At 38.3% G+C, this 14,588-nt stretch overlaps 1 protein-coding gene across 16 annotated transcripts in view; it reads left to right on the top strand.

The window, feature by feature from the left end:
- rbfox1 (RNA binding fox-1 homolog 1) overlaps window positions 1–14,588 on the top strand; it is a 333,513-nt gene that overhangs the window by 273,763 nt on the left and 45,162 nt on the right. For 15 of the 16 annotated variants that reach the window (XR_007186535.1, XR_007186541.1, XR_007186532.1 and 12 more), the window contains one exon: window positions 7,183–7,425. Coding sequence is in view for 12 of the 16 variants with exons in the window: in XM_048203207.1 (XP_048059164.1) it covers window positions 7,183–7,425 (243 nt within the window). In the remaining 4 variants the exon portion in view is untranslated. Of the gene's footprint in view, window positions 1–2,140; window positions 2,293–7,182; window positions 7,426–14,588 lie in introns of those variants that run through there. The other variant, XM_048203226.1, reaches the window with a different exon arrangement.

Genomic DNA, 14,588 nt, shown 5'->3' with positions numbered 1-14,588 from the left:
TGTTAAACAACCACATATGCTCACCCAGCATCATTTTTGGTGTGAGGACACTATTGTGATTGCTCAGTCAATTCTTCTTCTTCTCCGAAATGAATCACATTTTTTGAGGGCCTAAACATGCTCGAAAACTCATGAAACTTTGCACACCCCTCAGAAGTGGTGAAAATGTATGTCTGATATGGGTTTCAGAATTGGGAGTGGCAAAATGGCTCAATAGCACCTACAAAATTTCAATTAAGCGCCCTTCGCACTATGTATCATGTACAGGTATGAAATTTGGTAGACACATGTAGCATAACAGCCCAATACTTACAAAAAAGTCCCTGGGAGCTAAATCTGAAAACCCAACAAGAAGTAAGATATTTTGAAGTTTTGAAGTTTTTGCCATTTCCAGACGTTCTAAAATCTCCTAGAGATTTGATCAGATAAACACCATAATTGGTAAGTCTAATGTAAAGGCCTTTGCAATGTTAAATTGCAAAGATCTCGAGTTTTCACTGAAGGGCGTGTCTGTGGCAGGTGACTTTGTTGTAATTCGGGCATACAGTGTCCAATCTGCCCCAAACTTGACATGTTTTATTAGAGTCCTGACCTAAAGACATGCCAATATTCAGTTAGTCATAGCGCCACCTGTTGGCAACAGGAAATGGCATGCTTTACACTGTAATTCACTCCCAGAAACGCATTTGTATATGCCATGAAGTACCAAACGTACTAGAAACACGTTAAATCATGAAACACTTGGTTAAGTGCTAATGTATGTGATTAACGACGCAAAACTGGAAGTTGTTGCAACTCAGGCATACAATGTCCAGTCTGCCCCAGACTTCACGTTTGAGAACACTCCTGCCTTGAACACGTCTACATGATAATATTCAGCTATAGTAATAGAGCCACCCACTGGCAACAGGAAGTGACGTGTTTAACACTGTGATGCACTAGCAGCAACATACTAAAATATGCAATTGAGTGCTAAACATGCTACAAACTTTCTAAAACATGCTAGCAACACTTAGCTGAGTGTTAAAGTATGATATTATCAAAGCCACTAGATGACAAGCCTGCAACCATTAGCCAAAAAACGTAACGGCTAATGCTAACACTGCAGCTGCGGTAAAGACTGCCAGTACGCAGGAAAGATGCCATTACACGATAGGCTGAGAGGTGCCGCGCGTGATTAAGTTAGCGCTACGCTTTCTCCAATGGTAAGAGATACAGACCCTCTCATCTCCCTATAATAATATAATCTCTGATATTATCATCATGAAACAGGAAGTTGTTGTAACTCAAATATACACGTCCAATGTCCAATCTGCCACAAACTTCACATGTTTGAAAGTTCCCTGGCCTGAAAACATCTACATGCTAAAATGTAGGGGGCCCTTTCAATGCTGCTTGTTTTCAGAGAATATATGGATTTTTTTTTTTTTTTTTAATAGCGGTTTTTAGAGAATATATTGATTTTAAATAATTCTATATTTTCCTACTTTAGATTAAAACAGTCTCTTCATTATGGAGCCCCTAAAAAAAATAAATGGGAGGAAAAAAATATATATTTTTTGCGTTCTCTTGCAAAACTTCATGTTCCCCCTAGAAACTTTGTGTTCGCTGGCAAAACCTTTGCATTCCCTCGCAAAAACGTTTGCGTTCCCTGAGAAACATTGTATTCCCTCACAGAAAAAAAAAAAAAGGTTTGCAAACGAACGCAAAGCATTAATTAGAAGACACAAAAGCTTTGAAATATAATTTTTCTTCCCATTTCATTTTTTTCCCCATCACCATATCCCTTTAGGGGCTCCGTACTTCATAGTTTAAAACCGATGTTTAAAAAAGAGGGATTCAAAAACATTAGTGTTTATTTCACCATCAGAGATACAAGCTTACAATACAAATCCATCAGCTGCACATTCCCAGACAGACAACAGCCTCAGCTTTCACATCTTTTCACTATCTATATCACAGCTCTAAATTAAATTTAGTTATCATGCTCGCCAAATGGCCTGAATCGCTAACATTTCAGAGGGTCGCACATTAGTTATGAACAGAGAGAGAGAGAAAGAGAGAAATTTTGGAGCTTAGCTTTTGCTTGCATTAGTTCCCTCCTCCTTCTCCACCCCTCCTTTCCCTCCCACTCACATACTCACACACTCACTCTCTCCCTCTCGCTACACACAGCGGTGAACACACACCCTCATCTATAATTGATGCTTGCTTTAGGCAGATGCTGCAGGGATTGGGACTAAGGCAGCTGCTTAGTTTATGGAGGAAAAAGGGAGCAAGATGGTGGAACAGGTATTTTTTCCCTGTTATTCTGCTTACCAAGCGCATTACTGCATTTTTTCTCCTCCTGCCCGTCTTCCTTTTGTGCTGTGGCTGCACAGTAGAGCGAGTGGCTTGTGTATGACAGCGTTTGAGCGAGTGTGTGTGTGTGTGTGTGCGAGAGAGAGAGAGAGAGTGTGGGCTTTGAAGAAAGAGGGAGCCCCCTTCAGCAACTCTTTTTCAGGCTGCCTTATCAGCAGCTGTTTTGCTTTCCATCTCTCTTTTCACACATTTCGCCGTCTCTTTCCTTCTCATTTCATTCCAGTCCATCTCTAAGCTCTGTTTCGTGTTGGTCTAGGTGGCTAAACTCACAAATTTGGCAGCCACGATCATTTAAATGAGCCGGATTCTGTCATCCAGCCTGAGAGAGTGAGTGAGGCAGGCGAGAGTTAGACTCGCCGCACTTCAAACGGTTTATTTGGCTTCATAATAATCAAACCCTACCGCTCAGAACTTTGACACATGCCGCTTTAGTGCTACTATGCTCCACCTGGCTTTCCATCATTTTTAAGGCATTAGCATGCGGTTGAACTCATCGCGACTGTGTCTGTTCACGCACATGCGAAATTTAGAGCGACTTCTCGCCTATGAGAGCGAGGGAGGAGTAGTCTCGTTGTGTGCGAAATTTTATTCGCAAAGTGTCGTAAAAAGCCCTTTACCAAAACAAAGCCACTTTTTATAGCTGCGTATGTTTAAGTGTTTGCCTGGAAGCCGAGCACAGTGAAGTGATGAATCCAGCGCGCTGCCACGTAAAACATATTTCAGTCCTCCAAATGTGGTTCTCATTAGGGTGGAGGCCAAAGCGTTTAGCTAAGCCTGACTGTCTGCCATCGCATTTTTTCTCCCAGTGTTTGCCAACAGCTATTTTACGAGGGCCTCCAAAAAATCTCAGCGACGGCACGACTATAATGACCGCAAATGTAGAGCTCCTAGCAGACTTGCACCGACAGGGGCTTCCCGCATCGCGGAGACACCTCTGTCTTTTTGCTAACTTTCCTTCCACCCTCCCCTTAACGTCTTTGACACTTGTGCATAAAGAGTTTAGCACTCCTGATCAAATGATAGTCTAATTATGGCGTGGTGTGCCCGCTCTTGAATATCAATGTGCTATGCGAAGTGCTGATGGTGTTAATGGGAAACAGCGTGATGTGTGTAACATCTGCTTAAGGAACAGCAGGGATTTTTTTACAAGGTCCCGTTTACAGAGTAGCAAGTTGCGGCTTCCCTCCTGGCTCTTCTCGGCTCGTTCGACTTGCCAAGAATGAAAATCCTGTCATTATTTACAAGTTGTTCCAAAGCTGTGTGACTGACTTCTGGGGAATCCAAAAGGTGAATTTTTTTAAAGGACATCCTGACCGCTCTTTTCAGTATTTACATTTACACACTTGGGAGATGCTTTTATCCAAAGTGACTTACATTGCATTCAAGGTATACATTTTTGTTCATACATTTCTTGGGAATCGAACCCATGACTTTGGTGTACTGGAGCTGTCAAGCTTCAAAAAGGATGCAACAATTCTGTAAAAGTATCCTAAATGTGGTCCATATTACTCTATATCAATTCTTAAATGTCAGTATGTGCTATTTAAGTAATATTTAACATACCTAGTATTCATTTATTGTCTTCCACCAGATCACTGAGACAGTGAGGTGAACTTTTTTTTAAAAAAACATAACTTATTCATTCAAATATTTGACTTATCAAATATTTGGCATCACTACTTTACTCATGATAACCCAAGGAGAATTAAAGCAAAACAGTTCAGTCAGTAAATTAAATTTCAGCATGTTCCTCATACAGAGCCATTGTATGCTATTGTATAGGAAAGCCATGTGTGTTTGGAAAAACATGAGAGTGAGTAAATGATGACAGATTTTAATTTTAGACTAGAATATTCCTTTAAATCACAGATCGAACTATGTACTTTCTCTGCTTTTATCCTACGCTTTATACGTAGGGGGTGTTCTGTGTAGTGTGGCATTATGGTCAGAGAAGAGAAAGTGGTGGGAGAGTGTATTTCGCTTTGTTTTATCATGTGCAGTTGTCCCGTGTCAGAGTGTGTTCTCGACAGGCCTGTGGGTGCTGGGATCTCTCTGCCTACATAACTCATGGTTTGGCATGGAGAAGATGTGTGTATGAAGTGTGTCACGAAGTGTTTCCTCTTGTAAAAAGCAAAAATAACAAATTAGATCTCTTTAATATCTCAATAATTTCTGCTAGACTGCAGTTAGATTACATGGAGAGCAAACAGAACATTGTCTCCTTATACTTTCTTAAAGGGGTAGTTTACCCAAAAATGTAAATTCTGTCCTGTTTTGCTTACCCTCACATCATTCCTCATACCTGTAAGACTTTATGTCTTCTGTAGAGCACAAGATATTTTGAAAAAAAATGTCTGGGTTTTTTATCCATGCAATGGCAGCCAATGTCTTCCAATGGCGTCCATATTGACTTTCATTGTATGGATAAAAAACCTTTTTCAAAACATCTTTTTTTGCAGAAAAGCTAAGTCATATAGGTTTAGAATGACATGAGGGTGAGTAAATGATGACAGAATTTTATTTTTGGGTGAACTATCCTATAAGTCATCTGCTTCTCCGATTTTTCTCCTAAAAGTGTTTCTTTGGTATCTTGGAAAATCTGAGCACACTGAAGTCTTTCTTCAAGTCAAAGATATGAATGCAAACACTTCTCTTCAAATTCTTCCAAGGTCGAATTATCTGAGCTATACTATCCACACTCATTATAGCTATACATCTGTACGTATGTCAGCTATTGACAGTTGTCAAAAACCCCTGAACATGTTGTTATTGTTAACTAAAACTATTAAAAATAGTGTTAATTAATTGAAATTAAAGCTGAAATAAAACAAAACAAAATTCAATGAAAAACTTAAACTTTAAAAACATAAATGAAAATTACTAAAAAAAAAATTAATTGAAATAAAATTGTTACTGTACTAAAATAATAAAAAAAAAAAACCCTGAAATAAAGCTATATATATAATATGTAAAAAAAACAAAAAATAAATAAATAAATTCACATAACATCTGTGCAGCCATGCATCATGTGGTCTGTTGTGTGTTTTCATTCTGCTAATATTCCATTTTTTATTGATAGCGAGCGCTAATTTAGCTGGCTTTTTAGTCTCTTGGGCATGGCATGCAGAGTGACGGTTTAGCGTTGATTTGGTGTGTGGGGTAGAGAGACGGCTCCACACATAAGTCGATAATCTGGGTGCTGGGAGGTGGATGAATTGGTCCTGATCAAATAAGAAAGCTCTTCCTGAGATAAAGGTCTGATGAGCGTTGTGTACGGAACGCATTTGTCTGTGGGTGTGCTTGTTCATTTGTTGTCGGTCCGGTGCATGCTAACACTGTAATTTAATTGGACCAGCTGTATGAGAGAACTTGTGTCTGAAGGCGAGCGTGTGCTTCGCTAATAGTTTAACACACAGAAAGCACGACTGACATGAGATGAAGCGTGTGTGTGTGTGTGTGGTGCTCATATATGGACCAAAAGTATTTGTACACATAATGAGCATGTTTGATACATAAAACCAAGTATTCAGTCATGTCTGACCTCTTGTGTCTAAATGAGAACAAGTTCCATGATCCAACATCAGATGGAAAATAGGGATGGAGCTGAATACTAAGAAAGGTGTGAATAATAACTTCAAAACAGATAATGAATTCTACCGAATAATAGAGACCAAATATCCGTTAGACTGATTATCCAACAAACACAAGGATAAAGCATTTCTATGAATATATTTTCAAATATTTTCATTAAATTATTTAAAACAACATAGTAGTGGGTCTAAAGCCAATATGACTAAAGTGGAAACTTCATGAATGAATTTGCAGACAATGTGATTTTTGTGTTCAAACTGGATGCTGTCCTTTTATTAACAAATATGTCTTTAAACAAAGAAACTATCATACATGTTTTTGTTATATGTAAATGTCTATATTAATGTTTTAAATCATGTAAGCATGATATACATTTAAATAAAATCTCACTTTTATATCTGTCTCAAGCAGGCTGTACACATTAGTGATGTTTTGGAATCTTTGTTTTAGTACAAATCTTTTAAAGTTGCAGTAAGTGATTTCTGAGAAACGCTGTTGATATTTGAAATCATCAAAACAAACACGCCCCTACTCAAAAGGACACACCCCTATCTTTATAGCTCCGCCCCCAAATTCACCAACATGCTGTGCAACACAGTCACCCCTCACCTAATGATACACCCCTTACGGCTGATTGGCTTGTGCGTTTTGGTGCTCGGTCCAATCCACTTTCATCAGCGTTTCTCATAAATTGCTTACTGCTTTGAGTGAACAAATCATGAAGGAAAACCAAAAATGATGCTTGATTAAGCACTCTTTCTGGAGTCTAATTTTTAATAAACGACATTAGAGGAACAACCTAATGTTTTGTTTGTTTGTTTTTCATAAAGCAAATGATTCAATTAATCGCTTGTGCACATTTTTGACATAAAAATAAAGTTATGAGTTACTTGTCAATATCACCTGGTGTAACTAACTGCATAAGGGGTCAGTGAACGAATCTGAATGAATCTATTTGGTGGATTAAAAAAAAAAAAAAGCTAAGATGAATTAAAATCCACCACTCATCAAAGCATTTATTTTACATCCATTAGATTTATAAGTTAAAAAGTTTGCAATAAATAGCTGTTGTAGCAGCTAAAAGTGCACAGAATCATTATAAAAGTCCATAGTTTTGAAACTAAATGTAGATATGGATGTGATGTTCAGGTGTCCACATACTGAATGTTTGGTCATTTAGTGAACTATACTAAGATATCACTAATATTTTGCTGTTCTCTGTTTTTTCAGGGTAATCAAGACGCCCCAGCACCCCCAGAAACCATGGCCCAGCCTTACCCCTCGGCCCAGTTCGCTCCCCCTCAGAACGGCATTCCTACTGAGTACACGCCGTCCCACCCTCACCCGACTCCAGACTACCCGGGCCAGACCCCCGTGGCAGAGCACACGCTGAACATGTACCCCCCTGCCCAGACGCACAGTGAGCCCAGCGGACCAGACAACAGCGTACAGGCGGTCTCCGGCACAGCCACAGTAAGCGCCTCTCTCTACAGTATATATCTGTCTTTCTCACTTTCTCTATCTCGGACTCTTCTTGATGGCATTGCTCGTCACGGTTCAGGTTTTTTATATTTTCCTGTGGATTGAGGTGCCCTCCGTGATCTGCCCTCCAAGGACATGAGCGATGTAGCCCGCCTTAATATTTCATATGTTTCAGGGCATTTCCATGAATAATTGACTATCTTTGTGTTATTTCACCAACTCGGAGTACAAAGTGCTCTCGCTGAATTTAGTTTGGGGAGGTTTTCCCTCTAGGTTTTTAAAATAATTTCTAAATGCTTTCCATTCTAAAATTGTACGATTCAGTGCAATTCTGCATAGTAACAAGAAGTAGCTGGAGACTTTGGTTTATTAAAAAAATAGTTCGCCCAAAAATCAAAGTTATGTCATTATTTTCTCATGCTTGTGAAGTGAGCTGTAAATGATCAGTGAATAATGACTTTTGGTCTGTTCCTCATTCAAATATTTAATACGTAAATGTATTATATAATACATTTCAGACTTCATTATTCATCACAACCTATAGGTCAGTTGTGTAGAATCATTCAGTGTGAATTGTTAGTTTATTGCAATATAGGCCTGTGGATAATTCATAGCATTATATAGAGAACTCGTAGAGTTCAGATGTATCCCTTTGACTAGGATATTGAAATTTGATGGTATCAAATGTATATTATATATTCTTCAACAATCAGATGACACTAGGAAGAGACTGGGGAGGACTTTTTGGCCCAGGTAAAGAGGCAATATGGCCCATTTTTATGATTTTGAGTTATATAATAATATAATATATACACAATATAAACTAAATTAGCAAATATTTGCACTTATTTCCCCTAATAATATGTAATATATAACAATCCTGTAAATGCTAAGGGTCATCTCTAAATATGTTACAGTTTAGCATTAAACGTGTTTACTAGGTCGTATGGCACAAGATGTGCTACAAAAATGTCTACTTTTGTGTTGCATGGAAAAAATATTAAGGCATGCCAGTATGGAATGACACAAGGGTGAGAAAATGATGATAGAAGTTTTAATTTTGGGGTGAACCATTCCTAAGAAAGTGCAAACATTTTGCCATTTTTTAGGAGAAACTCCTGTTGTATCCCATAATTAGACTATTTGTTCGACAGACAGAATGTTTAAACCGTTGCACTGATTTGAAGGAAAATGTGAGCTTTCTTGCGAGCAGCGGCCAGATTTTCATTGCCTATCCTACCTTAGTGTTCAAATTTCTTTTTTTGTGCCAGAGCAGAAGGGAGCAAAACCACATCTGGAAAAGCCATTATTTTCCCCCCTGCCTCTCTCCTTCTCCCTCGCTCTCTCTCTCTCTCTCTCGATCTCTTTCCTTCACTTTCTGAGCTTAGGAAAAGCAAAACTTTACAGACATCCAAAGCTATGACCTCATCTTGCTAGAGCTGTTTTTAGATCCAAGTCATTCCTCACAACTGATCCTTCATCTGCAAACAAAAGTGGCCTAGACTGTGATATTTCCCTAGTTCTCTTCTTTGTTTGTTGGAGTAGGTGATAACCAATCCAGCCCCCAGAGGCATGTTTTTTATACAGTAATAGATGGTTTTCATTGCTGTTTTGATAGAGTGCAGTGCCATATTCTCAGTGGTCAGTGTGAGAGAGCTTGTGGTGGATTTCATGAATGCATATGGAACAGTATTTACTTTCCACAAGCAACCAATAATATTGTAGTAACACTATGTTATAGTAATACTATGTACAATATGTTTCTATTTAACATTAGATGGTGCAATAGCTAACATGAACTAACAATGAACAATACATATATTAATCTAGGTTAATGTTCATTTCTACATACACTGCTGTTCAAAAGGTTGGGGTCAGTATTTATTTATTTATTTATTTTTCCAAAGAAATGAATGCTTTTATTCAGCAAGGATTAATTATACTGATGATGACAGTAAAAAGTGACTCAAAATGGCAGTAAAGACATTTACAATGCTATAAAAGTAGAGAAAATAAAGTAAATGCTGTTTTTGGCTTTCACAACAGCACAACTTTTTTTCAACATGTGCAAATCAGGCCCTGTTTACGCTAGTGCGTTTTCGTTTTAAAATGCATACGTTTTGCTACGGTTACACTTGTCATTTACTTGTCAAACCTCGAAAACGGAGACTTTCGAAAACTCTGCAGAACCCGTTTTAGTTTGCCGGGGTTGCATTTCAGTATACGGAGGCTTTTGAAAACGATGGCGTGGCTGCCCACGTTCGCTCTGCGTATCCTTGACGACCGTGTAAACAATTACATGGAGACTGAATTGCAATCTTTGCTGGCTTTGTTGTCATTTTTAGCAGCCATTGTGCAGTTAAACTCTGCATTTTTTTAATACTGACTGCAGCTGCCTTCATGCGCAAGAGGCGACTGTTTACACTTCTAGATGCATGCCCAGTGTGCATGAACGGTCATGTGTCATGTGTTTTCGGCCGTGTAGTGTAGACGGAAATTGTTTCTGAAACGCTGTGGAAATGTGTAGACGAGGATCATTTTCATTTTAAAACGCTGTTTTAAAACGAAAACGGAATAGTGTAAATGGGGCCACAGTATATTAGAATGGTATTTTTAAATTCTAATGTTAGTAAATTAGAATTTCTGAAGGATAATGTGACACTGAAGACTGGAGGAATGATGCAAATTCAGCTTTGAAATCACAGTAATAAATTACATTTAAAAATAATTAAATAGAAAGCTTATGTTAAATTGTATTAATATTTCACAATATTACTGTATATTTGATGCAGCCTTGAGCATAAGAGACCCCAAACTTTTGAGCACTAGTGCAGGGCTTCACACTGCGACCTTTTTTTCTGCCAGTGCGACTAAATTTTGTTAGAGATCGCACTGGTGCGACCACGACATTGCACAACTGATAAGCTACTCATTTGAGCTGCGCAGCGCAGACTGTTTATCAACACGGAGCAATAATAGACAGCGCAACGCAAGCTCAGATCAGGTGTACTCACGCACCGATCTCGTTCTCACGACACTGCTTACTACAGTACACACCTCTGGGAGATCCAGTGAGAAAGCGTTTGAATTCGCCTTAGAATTAATAACATCGCTGCGAGATCTAGTGGTAAGCATTCAAATTCAGCGCAGAATTCTCTGCTTTAGACCACAGATATCAGATCAAATAACACTGATGTGGAAACCAGGAGAAACCACAGTGCCATTAATGAACAAGTTAAGGCTCTCCAGTCCACAAATCACCATGGATTTAATGTAGTAACGCTTACTGAAACCATGGTATTGTGGGAGAAATAGTCAAATGCTTTGACATTATTCATTTCTGGGTTCATGCAAACCTTTGAGAGTGAAATTCAAGTATGTTTCAGGGACTTTTTAAAGAGCTTCACATTTTTTCCAGCACTTCAAATCTCTAAATATTATCCCATTTTAATGTTATTTTTAATGTGATGATTTGTAAAACTAAAAGTTTAAAGATTCTAGGCAAACAAACACTTAAAAAAAACATAAATTACCACTAGATGGTGGCAGAGGAGCATTTATAGACTCTCTAATATACGGAAAAGTAGGAAAAGTCACAGTCTCGTGAAAAACAAAAACTTCAAATTGTGACTGAATTACACAGAAAGCAAGTAAAGAGTGCTCCTTTTATAATCCCTGAAGCTGTCTGTCAGTTCAGTACGTAGACTGTAAAAAAACGCACCATCACTTTCTTCCATTGTAGTAAGTGAAGCTGCCAGTTTGCCAATATGGCGCTGACATCTTGAGTCTCGAGTCTGCGCAGTAGTGAACTTGGAACCCAAGTCTGCGCAGTAGTAAGCACGAAATGGAGCCACGATATCAAGGTCCTGCCCACACTCCTACAGATTTGGTTAATACGGTTCACTGCAGAAGAACTTATTTTGTAAACATGTGACATAAACACTACTGGAAATGTGGAAATTAAAGTTAAAGCTCCAATCACTGCCCGAAGATCCAGAAAAAAGTCTGTTGGTGATTCGTGACTACTTCGCTCAGAGAAGCTGACAATCTCAGCATGGCGTCAAAACTCGCATTTTTAACTTTTAACTAAAACAAACTTATTTAAAGAACGAACACTTGAACTAACATCAGCGTGATAAAAACTGACTAAAATTACAGAAACCATCTTTTGGAAAAAAATATTTAATGTGTAATTTGATTGTTTAGTTTGTCTCACGTCCCATTACATTACATGGAGAGGGCAGGGTTTATGACCTATACTGCATCCAGCCACCTGGGGGCGATTGAGATGCTTTGGCTTCACTTTTCAGGACTCGTGTGGCACGCTTGGTTCAGTATGGGGCCACCTTCTGTAGAACTTAGTGGCACCAGTGCCACTGCTCTCAGATGTTAGTCTGGAGCCCTGTAGTGTACAGTATACCAATACATTTTTAGCATATGAAGTTGCTTAAATTAACATTTCGTCCCCTTGGAATTATAAGGTTCTGTCTGCATTCTGAGCAGTTTTGAGATATTGAGCTTCAAAGTTTTTGCATTCCATTTGACCTTGTAGATAGAACCTTTTTGTTTTCCAAGTAAAAAGTCCCAAAATGTACACAACTTTAAAAAAAAAAAAACATCACATAATGTAAATAAGTTGTCACAGAATAAGAATATGTAAATAACTCAATTTTGAACCTTATAATTCCAAAGGGAAGATTTGTTTAGTATTAACAATGAACAATCAGTTATTTATACATTAACATTATCCTAAATTGATGATTTCATGTTCATTTTTAGCTTATTATACCGTATGACATTGCTAATGTTAATTAATTTAAACTTACTGTAAAATGGGTGGCATTAGTTTCATTAGTTAACACTGTAACAAATGTATTGCTCAATGGTTGTTCATGTTAGTTAATACATTAACTAATGTTAACAAATGAGACCTTAGTGTAAAGTGTTACTATAAAATGTCACCAATGTGTTAATATGTTTATCTTAACATACATTTTTATTAACCATGTCACACCAAAATATAAGTTTGTGATTTAATTATTTTCTGCTGCTAACAGTTTTGTTATGGCTGTTATTATTAATTGTCACCTTCTTTTCAGGACATTAGTCATCAGATTCTCAGTAAACACCACGGGTGTAATGATGGTCACAGACGCAGAGGTGGACATTTAATTTAACCGACCTGAGTGGTTGTTAAAATCAGCCCACTCACAGATCATTTCAAGTTCATTTAGTTTCGGACAATACAGAAAGTGGTGATGTCCGAGTGGGTGAGTTGTTTACTCTGTAATTAGCCCGTCCATTGCCGCCAGTTTGACCCATTCATGTCGGTTTGCGGGCACTGCGTGTACATGATAGCCTGCCATTATCTCATTGACTGTAATCAGCCAATCACAGTGACATGGAGGTACTGCTTCCACTCAAGTGACCTTTAGCCTGTAGGTGTCACTGTTGGATAGTGTCGCTTCAGAAAGATGAGTGATTTATTTGGTCTTAAAAATATTTGTTTTAAATCTGTTGATTATTTTCTCATCCATCTTTTTTTCTAAAAATGACGTCTCAAACGGCGTGTATGTCAGCTCAATGTGTCGGTTTGCTTCTCTGACTCCTGTCACGCTTCATTGGCCGTCTTCCCCCATGTGCTCCCGAGAGAGACGGCCCCGGCGTGCCCATCCTCATTCAGGCAGAGTGAGAGCTGCCTTTCCTTTAGGGAGGGCATGTGTGGAAAGGGCTATACCCGCAAGAGGGCAGACATCTTGCAGAACGTCCCCCTCTCAACCCCTCTGGTGCAGCTTTTGGGGGTCGACGGATGGTTGTAGACTCACAGATGATAGTGGAGGTTGACTTAGACAGCTACTGTGCTTCATCCTAGTAATGTTGCTATGCTGAAAATAGCAAATCTTAAAATGGCATCATCGCTGATGTACATTATCTGTCTTTTTTTGCCTCTGTGATTCACTGAGTGCAGGAAACCCTCAGTGTTGTACCTCTGAGCTATTATGCAGTTTGTGCATGAGAACGTCTTCGCAAATGAGCACGCAGCACTCTAGCGCACTGAGCGCTGTGGCTTTGGCTGGTTTATCTTTCCCAAATGCTTGTTTTTTTTTATTTTTCTGCTCATGTAAAACCAACAATGCAGCAAAAAATGCATATGTTATAATGAAAGACTATTAATGAATCTTTTGATACCAAAAAAGATTAACTGGAAGCCTTTTTTTTACTGTTTGTTATTGTTTTCCCCTCTATGTTGGAGTCCTCTGCCAGTGAGAAGAATGCAGCACAGATGGCACGATATGTAAACTGTCAGCCGTATGCATGCTATACACACACACACAGGCTGTATTTTTACCTGGCACACATCCCAGAATTGTTCCGAGAAGGGAATGAAAAACATTCCTATCCTTTTAGGTTAAGTAGGTAACTGGCCATATATATTTATATTTAGGTATACATACATATATTTTCTACTAAATATACATTTCATTAAGAAATGTATAGGGAAAAAATCACCCCCGCCTGCCCACGCACGCGAACACACACACACACACACACACACACACACACACACACACACACATATATATATATATATATATATATATATATATATATATATATATATATATATATATACACCTGTTTGAAGTCAATAGAGTAAGCAAAGTCAATTTTGAGAAAAATCGAGTTAAAGTTTTCTGAAGATTCCAAACCAAAATCACCTAGCAACCATCCCTTAACCCTTAAATGCATGACTGTTTCGCCAATCACTGTTACATATTCGGGTCTTTATCGACCCGGATCAATATCTAACACAAGGATCTCTACCTCTCGCGATAATATAAAACTTCTCTGATATTAGAGTAACAATTATAGAAGAATTAAATAAAGCATATTTTGTTACCTTTTGGAGCTTGAAAGGGCTCAGTTTGAGCAGATGTTTTATGCCATCATCACTGTCCTCGTCAGAGCTCATTTCCCAGTAAATTCAGCAAATAATAGGTTAGTTTTATATTTGAGGTCACGAATATGAGCCCATTTGCGATCTCAAACGTATTCTCAAAACTATATAATTTTTAACATCTTCAAAATCAATATTTCAATCACTGACAGCTTCTCCAGATCCATCTAGTGACAGTGGCAGTCATATTAATTGC

This window comes from Megalobrama amblycephala, linkage group LG1 (genome assembly GCF_018812025.1).
Source record: "Megalobrama amblycephala isolate DHTTF-2021 linkage group LG1, ASM1881202v1, whole genome shotgun sequence".
Lineage (NCBI taxonomy): Eukaryota > Metazoa > Chordata > Actinopteri > Cypriniformes > Xenocyprididae > Megalobrama > Megalobrama amblycephala.
This window is presented reverse-complemented; position numbering and strand designations above follow the sequence as displayed.